Here is a 16,889-nt window from a genome sequence, read left to right on the forward strand (position 1 = left end):
GTGGTTCTTGTAAAAAAAGGATATTATAGGCGACAATCCGTCGTAAGGCCCATCTCCAGAATTGCACTCGGAAATTCGATCAATGCTGTCATTGCCTCCGTTACCCATGCTCATGTCCATTCGAGCTTTTATGCTCATCATATCAGGCGATGAATTGTGGTGCTGGGCGGCAGCGAGAAGAGCTGGGTGTAGTAGAGAACTGTGATGGTGTTGGTGTGGTGGTGGTGGCGAATCAGACATGCCTGGCGGGCTCGAAGATGGTATGTGATGTGGTACTTGGTGTTGACTTGTATAAAATGGACTGTAGGGGCTGAAGACCTGTGACTCGTGCAGGCTTGGATTGGGTATAGCCACTGATGTGGGTAAAGATACTGGTAACATCATAGGTGGCGGCGGTGGAGCCGAAGGCTGTGACTGTTGTTGTGGCTGTTGAGGTTGGTGAAAAGAGCGAAGTGTGGATGTTGGAGGTGGTGGTGAATCAGACGTTAGCATCGAAGTTCCATTAGATGGTACTCTTGAGTCCATTGAGTTCATTGAATCTTGCGCTAATATTCGACTAACAGTGCGAGGAGTGATTCTAGTGTCAGTAACCTTATGTCGTTTCTTTTTAGGCATTACTACAAGACTAAGTGCCTCATTCTGTTCAGGCGCTGGTTCGTGTTTAACACAAAATGGATTTAAATGAGACGGTAACCCACTCATGGATGAGTATAAAGCTGCGGCAGCGGCTGCGTTACTTAAACCAGTAGATCCATGCATTTTTTGCGGGAAAATTTGTGGTGGAGCTCTGACGTGGTTAATGGTATTCTCCGGGCCGGTTCCATTATAACACGCAGAATTAACCATTCCATTTCTGATTTCTGGGCCGTTGGAGAGACCGTTGCTACATTGATAACTGCCATTCATTTTTACAGGCATGCCATTTGATAATCCAATATTTCGGTCACTGTGACTACCGCGGTCGATCACTTTAGTTCTGGGTGATTTTCGGTCCATATCTTTATCCAAATCTGTTTGTTTCAATTGTTTTCTTTGTTGGGCAAATTTTGTCATTATAGTATCAATGAGACCTGTCAAAGTAGATGAAATTTCTGATTTTAAAGCGTCAGCTAAAAGTTCTAGGTCTGGAAATGGAGGAGTTAAAGGTGACGTTTGACGTAATTTTTCGGGAGACTCAATTGTTTTCTGTTGTTGAGTAATATGTTGTTGTTGAATGTTTTGTTGATGTTGCTGCTGTTGCTGAATGTTTTGTTGATGTTGCTGCTGTTGCTGATGTTGTTGTTGTTGTTGCTGCTGTTGCTGTTGCTGTTGCTGCAGTTGTTGTTCTTGCTGCTGTCGCTGTTGTTGTTCAGCAGCAATTGCTGCTTCTTTGGCTAGCCTGGCTTCTTGTTCCATGAATAGTTTGTGACTAACGCCTAAATACATAGCTGCTGCGTTATTTATTGCATGATGTTGTTGTTGGTTGTTATGCTGCTCTTGAAGTACTTGTTGTTGGAGTAATGAAAGAGCACCGTTAAAGGAAGGATGTAGAGGCATATGTGGGTTTTGGGGTAAGAATTTGACCATTTTTGAAAAGTTAGAACTTATGTGTGGTGGAGGAGTAACAGACTTTGGTGCTGTAGGAACGTCAGTAATTTCTGGCTCTTGCTCGCCATCACTTACGTCATCTGCTTCTTCGTCATGATCCATTCTAGTACATAGCTGTACGTACTTTTGTTGCATTTCAGCTAATTGTTCTTGCATAGTACGTAATTGACTTTTTAGAACATTTTTTTCGACCATTTTTTGTCTAAGTTCGTTGGGACTGAGATCTTCGTCATCGTCTTCATCTTCGTCTTCAGCTTCGTGCGTACTGTTATACCGCTCGCTGTTATCATGTTGTTGTGGATGGTATAGTTTGCGCTTTTTGCATCCATTGACTTGAACGGGTAATGATGGACTAGATCTCATAGTGGAAACTATATTTTCTACTCTAGCTTTTTTCAATTCATTCTGCTCTACTCTTACCTCTGAATCTTTACTCTGTTCTTCAGTTGGTTCTCTAGTATCGAAAGACGGAGAACACACTGATCGCTCTGAATCACTACTGTCATTTAAGTCTTCCACATCATTATTAATAATATTAGAACTTACCTCGTTTTCAGCTGATTTGTCTATGTCCATAGAAATGATGGATTCTTTCTGCATTGTACTATTTAAGTCGTCTTTAATATCATTTTTGTTGTTGTTGATATTATTATTATTGTTCATTAATGTGTTGTCAGGAGAAGACGGATCTTCTGAATTGCGAAACTCTTGTTCGAGAGCCAATAACTCTTTCTTTCTACCTTGCAGTATATCTCTGAGCATGTGGTGTGCCAATTCACTGTTTGGTGTCGGTGAATTTGGTAAGCCGGGTAGTGGCTGTGCCATACAATCTGCGGAGTCCATGGTCATCATATCTTCTTTGACTTGACGGCCGATGAACTCGTTTAGCATTTTACCGGGCCCAAAGCCCTGATTAAAAAAATATTGTTGATGTCCTTGACCAAAAAATGCACCGTAGAAACTGGCTGCTTGATTTAATAACGGCGCTGAAGATACGATCGGTCGCGAACTGAAATTCGGAATGGACGAGTAACTGTTACGCGGTTCGCCGGCATCCACGCGCTGTCTGCTTCGTTTTGCCTTGTTCTTCAACAGTTTGTCGGTAGCTCCGTCCAAATCCCCACCGACGAAACACTCAGCTCCCCCCGCCACTGCCGTCGTAGCACCGTTGCCGCCGTCCTCCTCAGATGACATAGCGGGCTCCGATTGGTTGTTCCCTTCCTTCGCGCATCAACCGGATCACCTGCACATACATACATACATACTTACATATATATATATAATAGTATAATCAAATACAACAACTGTTAGAACGTTTTTTTTTCTTTACATATAATCTCCTCTCCCTCTTGTCCACTAAAACATTATCACCGCCTTCGTCATTACTACACCGCCGACCGTTTGCGCTTACCTATTGCCGTTACTACTGTTACAACTCTAGTGTGCATATTATACCGCATATACATACATACGTTGTTATAAACATATATATTTATATATGGCGTTAATAACTCTTATACTACAACACTATTATTGTACCCGCGTATACAATACCCCTACGGCTCGTGCCTTATGTCAAAACCTAATGCATCTGCTCCTTATACACACGTAATGCCTACTGTGAGACGGATAACGCACTTAATCATACTCGGGCTAATCAATAATCACTATACAACCGGAACTACAACCACCATAATGTCTTAAAAACTCCCCCGCGCGTATTATAAATGAATACACCACCGATGGTGTTATTAAATCGACCGAAATTAATAAGCAACAAGTATCAATACTTTCGTAATATAGTTTATGTCCGACATGAGTAATTTTAAAGCTTTTTTAATTTCAATTATACTATTACCCGACTGACTCTCAATGAAAATATTTTTTGATTTGATATAGTACATATGTTTTATTTTTTATTAGAGCATTAAAAATTATAACGCTAAAACCTCGCTAATAAATAAAAAAACTCATGTAGAAATTGTTTACAGAAATTTTATTTCACTACATTTTTTGTGCATCAATCAAAAAGTAATAATAAATAAAATAAAAATTGAATAGTTTGAAATGCCTCTAGTAATTTGTAGAAATATAATCAATCTCATTTTTTGAAGAACAAGCCTAAGGTTGAACACAAATTTTGTTAACGAATAATATTTAATCTACGACATTTATAAACAAAGTACGGCAAATTGTATTGTAATTTTCTACAGCATAACTTATACACGTTATTGGGGATGCAAACCGGTATTTATGACTGTATACGGTGCCAAAAGACGAATGCCAAGAAGCAAAAGGCAACAAAGGCCAGGTGTACGGGAACGCCTTGGCGCGTGGGAAAAACACAAACGGTAACGGTTTTTTCCTCTTACGGCGTCTTGCAAGAAAGTCGGATGGGGCGCAACCGGAACAATAATGTCTTTGCTTTGTGGTCCCCCATATCTTTAAGACGGCACAATTGGTACTGGGGTTTAGTCGGGCACCCTTCTAACGGTCTTTTTTTCCCCGGGCTATTATTTATTCGTTTCTTTCTGGTTTTTTGCCTACTTCACCTTTCAATGCGATTCTGCGGGTAAGCGACCTCTTAAACTGCTACACCTATTACCCACGGGAGTTGCGAAACGATATTTCCGTTAATATTAAGCGCGTTCACATCTTATAACCTGACATTTAGTGACCGGTTTTTTTCTATAAATTTGATGTGAACGGTTTTTATTTTTCAAACGTGTGTAATATGAATTATCGGATATTTACAATGTTGTAAGTTTTGACTATATCTTTAAATGGTACTAATAATGAAAGAAAATAAAAATTTAATTTTTGAAAATATTAAGTTATAAAAAACTATTTTATTTTTGTATTTTTAAAAACTTATAACATTTTATGACATTAGTCATAGTTATTATGCTTAAATATTTATGAAAATTTTGATAGGTTAAATTTCATGTTATCGTATTCGCAATTTGATTTAAGTCGTATGTCATACATATTTTGAGCGTTTTCTCTTTATCTGCATTAAAAGGAATCTTAAAACAAAAAAATGTATTTATCTGTCATATGTTATTTTTTTTCTCTTCGGTTGAGATTATCTTAAAACATTTGATGATCAAGAATTAACTTGATTACACCACCTTGTTTTAAGTGAAATATTTATATCGATGGTTTAGTTATCACACTTATTTAACATCATGTTTTATTAAAAAAATTGATTTAATTAAACAATTTTAATTTTTTATTTGGAAAAAATGTATTGAAAAAGATAATGAAAAGCCCCTGGGACTAATAAAATAATAGTTTAATATACCAAGGTCCAAATTTGGGTTGCTGCGATGTTAAAACGGGGTTTTTTTTGTGATTATCAATTGTAAAATATTTCACTCGATGTTTTTTTATGATCTCTGAAACGTGTGCGTAATAAAACAATGTTACATATCATTACAGAGGGCGAACAACAGTTTGTTTTTGACGAGTCGTTAAACCCTTTGTCGTCTATAGATATTAATTATTTTTTATTATGGTATCATTTTTTCTATCATCTTCGATCATCCGTACGCTTTTGCACATATTGCGAACGATCGCCTACGCGATGGCATTTGTCGTGCCGATTGCCCCTGCTGAATCATGTTGTACCAATTAAAATGAGCAACTGTTCTATTCTGTGATCTTTATTTTAAAAGCTAAATATCATGTAGCATAAATGTATTGGTACATATCGGCGAAAACAATACCATTAAGCACAGGAGGTTATAATTATTTATTGTTTACTGTACTCATTTCTCTTCATATGTCGCAAGAGATATTTCATGTGTAATTTGCTACGTTATACAACTCGTAACAGCTTTAGAGTTCATGCAGAGCCTTACCTATTTTATTTTTTAATGATTATTGTTTGGACGAAAAATAAAATTACTGAAATTACTCAGGACTCTTTTGTCAGCTAAGTTCCGGTTGTAGTCAATGACCAAACAGACCGATACGGTCTGCCGATAAGGGAGAGTTTGGTCCAGGTAGCATATGGTTGTATATATGCGACCAGGAAGGAAGTAGATAATTGAGAGACAGACATACTCATACACGGGTATTGGTATAAAATATTCACGCAAATAAATTAGAATTCGTTATAGCTACTACCGGGTGCAGTGGGTGCCTTATTGGTGGTCTCTCTTTAGATTGGATTCTGGATAACAATGGCATCGATGGAATTCTCACAGTCGACTATTTGTTTCCATTTCCGTGCCCATGACAACGAATAGATAGTAACCGCGCAAGTAAATACACATGTCGTTCCGGTGTAATTGGTATAAAAAATGATATTCATATTATTAGACATAGAGGCTGGCGTTCTTAAATTCACAACAAGTTAGCGTGTGTATGAGAAAATTATATTGTGGCCACTTAATTAACGCGAACAGTCGTATGCTGAACTGTGTAAGATCAATAGCGTTTGTTTTAACTGATGTGGGAATCAGTAAATTGATATTATGTACAGTCTCGTTTCCTTCAAGTCGACAATACGCGTTAAATTCTCAGATAATTGTTTAAAAGTTGGGAATCCTCTTATAAAATAATTTTGATGCTATCAATTTGGGAAATACGATAATGACGGAACCCTAAGTTGCTCGCGTGCTACTAAACAGTAAATTATTATTATTTTTAATTACTCCAACATATTATTAAGTGAATAGCGATATTTTACATGTCAATGCATAACTAAACGAAAATATAAACATTATAATTGATAGAATTAATTGATCGTGTTAAAAAAATAATTTTCATTTTAAAATACTTCAAATAAAACAATGCTATTTTTTTAGTAAAATCTCTATGTCTGTAAATATAAAAATAAGGGACTTGAGAATTAAAAAATATAATAATTAATTTTATGAACTATTTCTAAAAACTGATTATCATTATATTGTTAAGTTTCGTTCTAAAAATAATTTTAAAAAATGGTTTTAATAGTTTCAATAATGTTAATTATAGCTCTGCTCAAATACTAAAACGTTTGTTGTTCCTGTAACATAATGATGTGTTAAAAAATGTTTAATATATTTATTCAGCATAAAATATTGTAATAATAACCATTATTATTATTATTATTTATTTTTTAATGTTTAAATTAAAGTAAAATTAGTTTTGTTTGCTGAGTAGATATCAAAAAGTTCATAGTGAATATAGTCTATGTACAGACAATTTTTTTAAGTCCTGAAAGAGTTTAATATTAATACCGAATAATTATCACGGATTAAATGAAAGGCTGTGGTGAAGTTAAGAAACGGCTGCGATGGTGTATGAATTGCAGATTAATTACTATATAATGTATATAAGTATAGAAGTATGACTCTAAGTACGACGAAGTCGACGACGACGACGACAACGAAGAGAACGGCTGTGTGCAAATCAAAGGAAAAAGAAGGGGTTGTGCTGTAATTATAAAAAGAGGCTTTGGTGTATATATAATATACATTTTCTATGCGTTTCCTCATTTCCCTTCTTGAACTTGTTTCTCGCCCTTTTTTCTCGATTTACCCACGTTGATTATAAGTACTAGCTAGAACACCGCCGGCTAACTCAATGTGACTCTAGATTTCTTATATGTCTCTATTATTTCCTCTCCGCCATTATTCGTCTCGACTTGCGTTTTTATTTCTTGTTTTCTTTTTAGTACGGTTATGTGCACCATAACCAACGCTATAGCGTAAAGTAAAATTGTAACGCTAGTCAGGTTTATCGTGGGATGCGAAAAAAGAAAATGCTTGTTCTGGGATTGACGACACAGAAGGGAGGAAGAGTGGAATTTTTACTGCGCTCTGGTGTATAGTGGGTGAAAACCGTTAACGTAGGTCAGGACGATACAAAGTGTAAACATTCATTATTTTAGTTTTTGGTCCAAAAGTCTTGAAATTAATTATTGCAAATGTATTTCAGCACATATTAATATAATTACTCTAAGAATTTAGTACAAATTTATAAATATTAATAAATTTCAAAGGCTAATTTTAGCTGAGATATAATATTCATCTGGGTAAACTTCAATTTTAAAATTTTCATTGAATAACTTATAATGATATTATTTGAATGATAAGTATTCCCAAATCTAAAAAACTTAATTGCAAGTAAAATTTGCAACATAATAAAAATTTCTGGTAAAGTATTATTATATGATATATATATAAATTAAGTAAACTTAGTAAGACTTTATTTAAAGGTATGTCTTACAACATAATCGATAATTTTAACTTGAAGTATAACCTAGAAAAAAAGAAACAACCTTACGAAGTAAATGTCTACACGGCGTGCAGCTGGTTTTTTTTTTTGTCTGTTTTTTTAGTTTTACTCCAGGCAATCAAACACTATTATTTGACCATTAGTAGTTTGGGCCACACACTGATATAAAATGTTTTTGTTTTTAATTCTAGTTAAAGTGTGTAATAGAGTTGCGACATCCGCTTAAGCGTTAGCCGTGATTGACATGTTTGTGCGTTCAGTTAGAGACGGCATTTATCTCTATTACCGCACGTATGCAGTGTTACAGTAAAGGGTGTCGCTAATAAAACTCACAAGTCGACGCGAACGATTTTCATGTGTAGCCGCTATAACAGTGGCCGATAACTAGCTCTGTCCGGTCCCTTGTCTTTTTCCCAACACTGCAGGCGTCATGTCCCAGCCTAGGTCCCCACAGCCACCACTGTTTCTTGTCATTTCCTCATTACGAGATCGTCGCACCTCTTTTCCCCTCAGAACACGTTGTTCTTATTTTATTAGATGAAACAATCAATCACGGAACGCGGAAACTTTCATTTAACGCTAGTCCTATAACATAACTGTACTTCCCTCATTCTTTTGTGTTCCCGTAAAGATTTATAGAATAACTTTCATCGTCTCTTGAGTATTCAATGGGCTTTAGCGTTCTCTCTATATATTTGGAACAATAAAATAGTATATTCTTTGTACGTACACAATTTTGCACGGACATACTTGTGTGTTTTATAATTTTGCAAACATCGGCATCACTATTATATTGTTACTACTTATTACCATAGAGCCGTGTACGGTGTATGACGCGGAGAATGACATGGCGGGGCAGCTGCAACTCGTAAACGTATACAAGTCGACAGACGGACCCCATCCGTACGCTTAAAGTTGCAAATTTCCATCTTACCAAAGGTCTACTGCACAGGGGGAGACCAGTTTAGTAGACGAACCCTCCCGAAAATCACTACTACGACTGAATGTATACGAGGGAGAAGAAATATTGTGTTTGGTTCTTTTGTGTCTGCGCGCGCGCGACAACTACCCGAGTATACTCTCCGCGGGGTTTTCCACCCCTTACGCGACGTTTCATTAAGAGCCCCAGCCGAATTTAGCCTTTCTTTTTTTTACTATTATTATTATTCGTCTGACGTCGCGTTTAGGGGTGACGTCATGCCCTACTAACTTACATCCCTCATACCACCAGCCGTCGGCGGCCAGACATCTGCCCTTAAACTTGATTCGATCTCGCTTTTTTACTCATACTGACACGCGACCATTGAACGGATTCTCGCGAACAATGACGCCGCATCTGCGAGACCGATAAACTTAAAGTAAAAAAATATATACAAATAAAAAACTATATCAAAGTAGATCATATTCTGATGGACACTTGAGCTTCGTATGATGGATTATGGGCAAGCGCGTCTATTGTGTACGTCGTGGTGGTCGCTCCCTCGTAATCGCTGAGAGCTGAAGAGATTTAACGCGACAAAGGATCCGTCCAGCGTGTTCACTCAGTTACGGGAGACACAACTTTTCTGGACAATTGTGCATGTCTTTTGTGCGGACACTAAACATTTTGTGCATAGCCTATTAAGATTTAATGAGGAGGTGGGGTCATTGAGCGCAAATGGGGCAAGTTTATTGTTTCTGACTAGAGAAAAGGTGTTGAAGTAATTATCGGTTATGGTGCGGTATGTATTATAGAAACGAGGCGAAAAAACATAATAAATACTCTCATGACGCGCGTGTGCCTTCATTCTAAAAGACATCTGCCGCATTAGGAAAGCAGATGCAACGTGGACTCGACGTACACATACACAAACACCCGGTATCGTACCGACTCTTTGCACCCTTTCTTCGGAGGCACCCCCGCCGGTCAAAAACAACATACTGTACCTAAGCGCTTCACGTATAATATAACAATATACGGGTACAATGACCTGAAATATCGTTTCTGAAACCCTTTTATTATTTCCATTTTGCGACATTTCGTATCGACGACCGATCGCCCACAACCTACCTGTTCATGCCGTAAGATGTTGTTTGACCGCGGAAGAAGTGTCTTTAAGACGCACATCTGCGAGCTCACGAACACATGCACAAGACCGGCGACGCATCTGCTGGTTTTGCGAACGGGTGCAAAAAGGGTTCTCAATACTTGGGTCGCCAACAAAACATTCACAGGAAAGGATTCGATGGGCAACAATCGAACGAATGGCTTCCGAATGTAGGACTCAATGGACGTGCGTCCAGAAAATACCTGAGACGGTATTATGCTGTGATGAATGTGATCGAGAGTTGTACAATGCAGAAATATTACTCTGTACAGAGTAATAGTCGAGACATTTTTTCTGTGTTATAGTGACAATGTGTTAGTTTTAAAAAATAACTTGTTATGACTGTATAAAATGTAGTATAATTTTATACTAAATTTGACTCTATGACAATGTTGTCAATGGAGGGAGGGCGACTTGGCAATGCACCCCAGTCTAAATTTTCAGTACAAATCAGGGCCGGTAGAGCTATATTTAAAATCTAGGCCGAGTCATACCGAGTCTTTGAATTGTAGAATTTTATGAAACATTGTGAAAAATCAATTTTTAGTAACATGATAATAAATATATTTTTTTTTCAATAACTTTTGATGAACTGCACGATTTTGAAATCATAGATTTTGATTGAGATTATCTAAAATTTGTTAAGAATTTTGATGTGCAATAACTTGATATAAAATATATAAAATATTTTGTAAGTAGCCTACAAACTAGCAAAAACGTTAACAGAATACAATATATATATGTTGAAATTGAAAAAAAAGTGAATGATAATCTAAAGGCCATTCGTTGAAAATGTCTTTTATATATATATATAATTAGTTTAGTGGTTCAATTATGTTGGATAAATCATGAGTTAAGCTAGGACTCTTTGTGAAATGATTGGTTGGTCAAATGTTTGTTCTAGTCTAGTATAATCTGAAGTGATTCTCCTGATCTTTGCATGAAATTTCATTTTTAATGATCTCTATAAGATTAAAGGTTACTTCGAACTTTTAATAACTTTTTATAACAAGGTTTAAAATGTTAAAAAAAATTATATTTTCAAAAGAATTTGAATAATTATTTTTCAGAAAGTGGTTTTTAAACATTTTTCCGTTGGCTGTAAAAAGGTAAACAGAAAAAATAATTATTTATTTTAATTTAAGTGTTGTTTCTAATAAAAATATCTTGGTTAGAGCAGCTCTAAATTGTTTATAAAAAAAACATTAAAACTACTTAATGTATATTTTTAATTTTACACAAACAGCAGCTGTTCGTGGAAAAAATTAACGGAGTAAAATTAAAATTATACATAATGTTAATGTGTTTTGATATTTTTTTTATAAACTTTTGTTAAAACTACTATTTTGAGAATCGATTTTTGGAAATAATATTTGTTCTTTTGTAGAATCTTAATGTAAATGAATTCATTTTCACGTATTAAATGTAGTGTTTAATAAAACATTTTTTTTTGTTTACAATTATATGAATTCTATAAGGAATTGTGACTCTAATTCCAAATTTTGATTAAGATTTTTTCTATTACATCTTGTGTTTTAGATAATTACTAATTAGTAATCAAGTTATATTTACACAGTAAAATGATCATAAAGTTTTTTTTTTAACTTTTCTCAAGTAAAATTATCCCCCCAAAAAATAGTTTCTACACTTTAAAGAACGTTTCCTTTCTCATTTCCCATTGGGGTTATTAAATAATTCGATGTTAACAATTCAACTATATCTATAATGTTTTTATTAAAACCCTATTTTTGAACATTATGGTTTATATTATAAAACTATAAGTTTTATTTAATTTAATTCAGCTAATACATTATATGAATTCGATCAAGTAAAAATTATTTGTAAATTTAATTAATTATATTTGTAAATTGCTTTTAAAGGATTGGTGTCGTTTCGCACACATTTTAATTGCAACCCGCAAATGGGTGGTAATGGTTAATTTTCAAAATGTCGTTGTTATAACTAGTGTCATTTCCGGCAAGGATTTGTTGTGAATATACTCCGATTGTGCCTTTCACGAAAAAAGTTATTTCTTTAATTGCATAGACTATTGAGTCCATGCAATTAAAACAATAATTATAGAAGCGATAACGACCGTTAATAAGTGTCATTTGTTTCTTTTAGAAAACAATCGGTGTCTACTGGATTTTCTAACGAATGAACAATAATGAGCCTTGGGCATTGCACCATACTCAAAGCCGCAGTGACATCGACGGGTAAGGCACACTAAGAGACTTGGTGATAGTGTTTGGGCACGGCCTCGGATTTCCTGAAATTCTTTTCATATGTGCACGCGGTGTAATGCGTAAATGTGAATGTGACGTTCTGCCAATCAGATGATGCCGACTGCTATTACTCTGCGTTGGCGTTTTTCTACTTCCGTTTTTTGTGTCCGCACCGGAAAACGTGTAAAGGATTCAAGGACCACTGACCACACGCGTAATCATCGGTGGTTCGGTCCGGCCCTACGCTGCCGCCGCCTCTTTCTACGAGCAATGCGTCTCCGCGCTGACCTCGCTTCCGAAAAAAAAAAAAAAAAAAGTACGACACGTCGACAAAACAATACCGCTCATCTTTTTTTTTTTTTACCAATGTTTTTGTCGTGCCTTTCCGACCAGTATACACACAGACCAACGATTATGTACGGATGGAGGCGGTGGCGGTGGCGAAACGGAAACACACCTCCGGCCGACTGCGTGTCCTTATTCATCGGTTCCTGGCTAATTATAATACCATCTAGTACACACACGGTTCAGCGACGACGACAAGCAAAACACCGGAAGGAACAATAAACTTGATAAAATAAAAACGGTGTTGGCGTCATACGAGCTCTTTAAACATGGGGTTTATCTGATATTTCAAGTCCTCGTATTGCAACACAACAAGTTAATCTGTACCGGTCATCAATTATGAAATCGATAAAACACTGTCGAGCGCTTCTAATCATCATCAACACGTATGCCAATTTGCGTATGACAACATCTATTCTACGAATTCGTTTTTTCTACGCAAGAAAACCATTGAAGTATATGAAAATGTTTTTGTCACGCTCTATGTACAACTTTAGCCTGTACAATGCTATTGCAAATGGGAAATTATTTTGTTGAAATCAAACAATTTTATCTGCAATCGCAATATGTTTCTATGAAATCAAACACATACATTAAAAAAAAAAAAATACTCGTTGAAAGAAAATTCCTTTTTGCGAACAACTTGAGTAAACTCGTGGTATATTGTCCGTTTTCGTTGGTATTGATGACAATCTTTGACCGTTTGCAGGGCATAGAACCCGGAATTCTTATAACAACGAATGTGTTGTAAGTATGCACAATCTATAGAAAAACTCGAAAAATGCCTTTTGGATTGTGTTAGACAACAAATGCGGAAATGTTTTCGGATGAAAAAAATCGTATCCTTTTTGAAAAAGGTGTAAAATATTTTCGCCGAACGCGTCACAAGCGAATTTATTGGCTAGAAATATATTTATTACTGTCTTTTGTTGGTCATTACACGGTCGTAAACGTGTTTAATGGGTTTCTGGAGAATCCGATGATTTTTGTAAAGACATCCGGAAAACTGTCCACACTACCGTCTACGTTCACTTGTACATGTGTACATAATACGTTTAAACGCATAGAAAAATAAACAAACAACTCTATCGGGTGTTGTTGTCAGGACTACCCCCGCGAGGGCTCGATAAAAATGACCGGCAACGCCTGTTTGACGACATCATCCCCACACTGTCCAGCAGACGGTCTGAGTGCACAGCCTTCGCGTGTGTGTGTGCCTTAGGCGTGGCTGTGTGCGGGTGCCGTTACAAAGCCGCCACTTTTATTGCCGAAGGATATTCGGCGGCCACAAAGCGCACGTGCTGAGCCATTCGGTGGAATTCTTTAAGATAACAACCCCGTCGGTGGTATTTGTACAATCGCGTAATTTATTTTAGCACCCGCGTCGCGCATTTGTCATGACATACATTTCTCGTGTTCCACTCATTGTGTGCGCCCGCGCTGTGCTTGTTACGGACACGGGACGACTGTTCGATAGTGTAAAATAATAATAATAATAAAAAACGTGTGTTCACATTTATGTTTTGGCTGACATCGATACGCGCTCATTGATAGCTACGGCAATAAATCGTCAGGGATTATTTGTAGGTATTATCATTATCGTTGCAACTGGCAGGCTTATGGAAAGCCAGCGGCGGTTCGATCGGATACACACGAGTACGTGTTTAGAGCAAAGGAAATAGATTAATATTCGTTTACTATCATTGTACCACGAGAGCATTCTTCGGAGACGGTGCGGTCGTTAATGTCTTCGGCGAGATGTCTTAATGCGGTCCAGGAAAAACGATAAAAATCTGTGTTATTGCAAAAAAAACCATTTATTCCCCTGACTTGTTCGTCTTTAGAATTCTATGAATACGCGTTGCACCGGCCGTGACGGTAACGACAACGACCTTGGGTTTCCTCTTAAGATCCCTACGACGTGGTGGCATTGTGAAAGGCGGTGCACCATGAATGAAGTGACGTGGGTTAGGAGGTGCATTAAGAAACACGACCAGCTGTTTGTGGACCGGTTTCTAAGCTACTAAAGAAACGAGTGACGTCACCAGATGCTTATTCATAGACGGGCGCAACATAGTTATTGTTTATTTATAGTTATTTCTCGTTCTCAAGACGACCTGCACAATATCTTTCCCCTTGACGACAAACCGGATGCCGTCGTGACGATTTATATTACCATACAAAACGCTGGTAATTGAACGAAATTAATTCGTTGCAACGGACTGATAAGAGTACAAAAGAACTGTACTTTAATGAATATTTTCTAGGTAATGTTTTTTTTTTTATTTTTGCTCGCGTGTAACTAAAACTATGCGCGAATATTATTCGTTTGAATAATTCTCCAACAATGATCTTTAATTTTATTTATTCATACGTTATACGTATTAAAATGAACGGAGAAAGGATAAGATTGACGGTCGTGAATCACTGGGCAGTTTGATTAAAGATGAGCAGATGGTGTGGCGAAACTCCCCAAGTTCGGGTTTAGCACCTTTATCGTACGTGTCCACGTGCCCTGCTCTTAGAAAAAACCTCGACCACCTGGTCGACACTATGTACGCAGCTTGCTTTTCCCTTCTCCTCTTTGATACGCACCGGTCCAAGCGATTTTTCCAATATATATATATTCTAAGCAAAGGGTTGTGGTCTACCTACGCCGGGTGCGTCGAGAGAAATGTACCGAGTCACGCATTGTATGCCAAAGGGTGCAAAAGAATTAAGGACAATTGTGTAGAACGATAATTTTGGCTTTTTGAAGACCACGGCTCTCCGACAGTGACGTCATAAGAATAACCGGGTGTGTTTTGAAAAGAGAGAGAAAGAAAAAATTGAAATAAAAAGAGTGATTTTACGTCACGGGGGGTGAACGTAGTATTCTAGGGGCACGCGCAAGGCACGTGGATAGTATCTCTACGTTGTACAGAACAACCGGTTTGAAGGGAGTGTGGCAAAGAGAAGAGGGAGAAATTACAGCGAACAATCCCCTAGCAGAAGCAAACAAAGACCTTTTAACGGTTTTCTAGGCATATCTACAAACAATAAGGGCAGCTAGATTCGTTCCCTGTACACTACGCGACCTGCTTAAGAGTACAATACCAAATGGGGTGGGCTCTTATTTATTTCGTTCGGAACACCGCGTGTTTTTCTCTCTATTCAAAGACTTGATTTTATAGCATAGAAGCTGTATAATAATAATAATTATACATTTGCAGACCCCTTGCTTCTATACATTAACAGGGCGGCAGAAAAGATTGCGAATGTTTTATTTAACATGTCACTTCCGGATATCGATCATAACCTTGTCGACTAACAATTATCATCATTATGTCTATACATATGAATATATTTTAAATATTATTTATGAAAAAGAAGAAGACTTTTCAATGAATTGTTTAAGGTATGCAGTTAACGAATGTAAATTATTCTCATTTCATTTAGATTTATGACTTTTGTATTATAATTTAAAATTAATAAAAAAAAAGGTCTAAAATCAAGGACAAATACTAACAATTGAAAAAGATGATCTTGTTAAAAGATTGTATACAATTGTACAAAAAAATCAAGTCCTAACTTTTATGTAACAAATTACTAAAAACTAATAAGATGGTGAATTTTTCATAAATATTTTTTGTTTTATGAAATTATTAATTTCTGTTTTGGAAAGCATTTTTAGAGATGTGTGTTTGTTAAGTAAGCGTTTTTTCGTTAACTAATGATAAGGGTTGTGCCACTGTTCGTGTAATCTGAAAAACTCGTATTTTTAATAAAATTCGATTTTTAACTAAAACTTAATTCATTTATTTTTGTAAATCGAGGATCGTTATAATTTTCTGGATCTGTACATTTAATATAAGTAATAGAGTGCTCCTCTATCACTCATTTCACCGTCGACGGAGTGTGTAATAGCAGTAATATAAGTGATTAGTTTCAAAAAGTAAACAGATTTCTTCAATTTTGTCTCTGATACGGTTTTCGAACATATGATTGTTTTGAAAGTATCCATTTGGAATAGTATACAGTTGTAATTTCCGACCAAATGATGTTTGTTAGTAGTAATTTAAAAGTCACTAGCCTATGTCCTCTGATGGGTAGTCATTTTTTACATGACTGCTGCGGCCACTACGGTGTGGCCCGTGCTCACTAATATCTTGTCAATCGTCGCCCTACCGCCACCGCGCGTTCATCGGACGGGCACAAATTACACGTTTTAATTTCCGGCGGGACACGCGTCAGGCGTAAGACGTATAAACACACACAAGTTGACACCCTGTATGCATATACTGTACAGGTATCACGAGTGACTAACAGACCATAAGAAGACACGGTTCCGGTAGCGGTGGCACTATCGTTGTCAACGTCATTAAACGCTGGTTGGTTTAATAACATAAAATAACAATATAACGTAGATGTTCCAATA

General features: G+C 36.6%; 1 protein-coding gene across 1 annotated transcript in view; it reads right to left on the reverse strand.

The window, feature by feature from the left end:
* Positions 1 to 16,889, reverse strand: part of LOC126906620 (homeobox protein prospero-like) — a 33,178-nt gene that overhangs the window by 3,677 nt on the left and 12,612 nt on the right. The window contains exon 2 of the mRNA XM_050687298.1: positions 25 to 2,830. Coding sequence (XP_050543255.1) covers positions 25 to 2,781 — 2,757 coding nt within the window. The 5' untranslated portion in view covers positions 2,782 to 2,830. The remainder of the gene's footprint in view (positions 1 to 24; positions 2,831 to 16,889) is intronic.

This window comes from Daktulosphaira vitifoliae, unplaced genomic scaffold, assembly GCF_025091365.1.
Source record: "Daktulosphaira vitifoliae isolate Bord-2020 unplaced genomic scaffold, ASM2509136v1 Scaffold_5, whole genome shotgun sequence".
Taxonomy (NCBI): Eukaryota; Metazoa; Arthropoda; class Insecta; order Hemiptera; family Phylloxeridae; genus Daktulosphaira; species Daktulosphaira vitifoliae.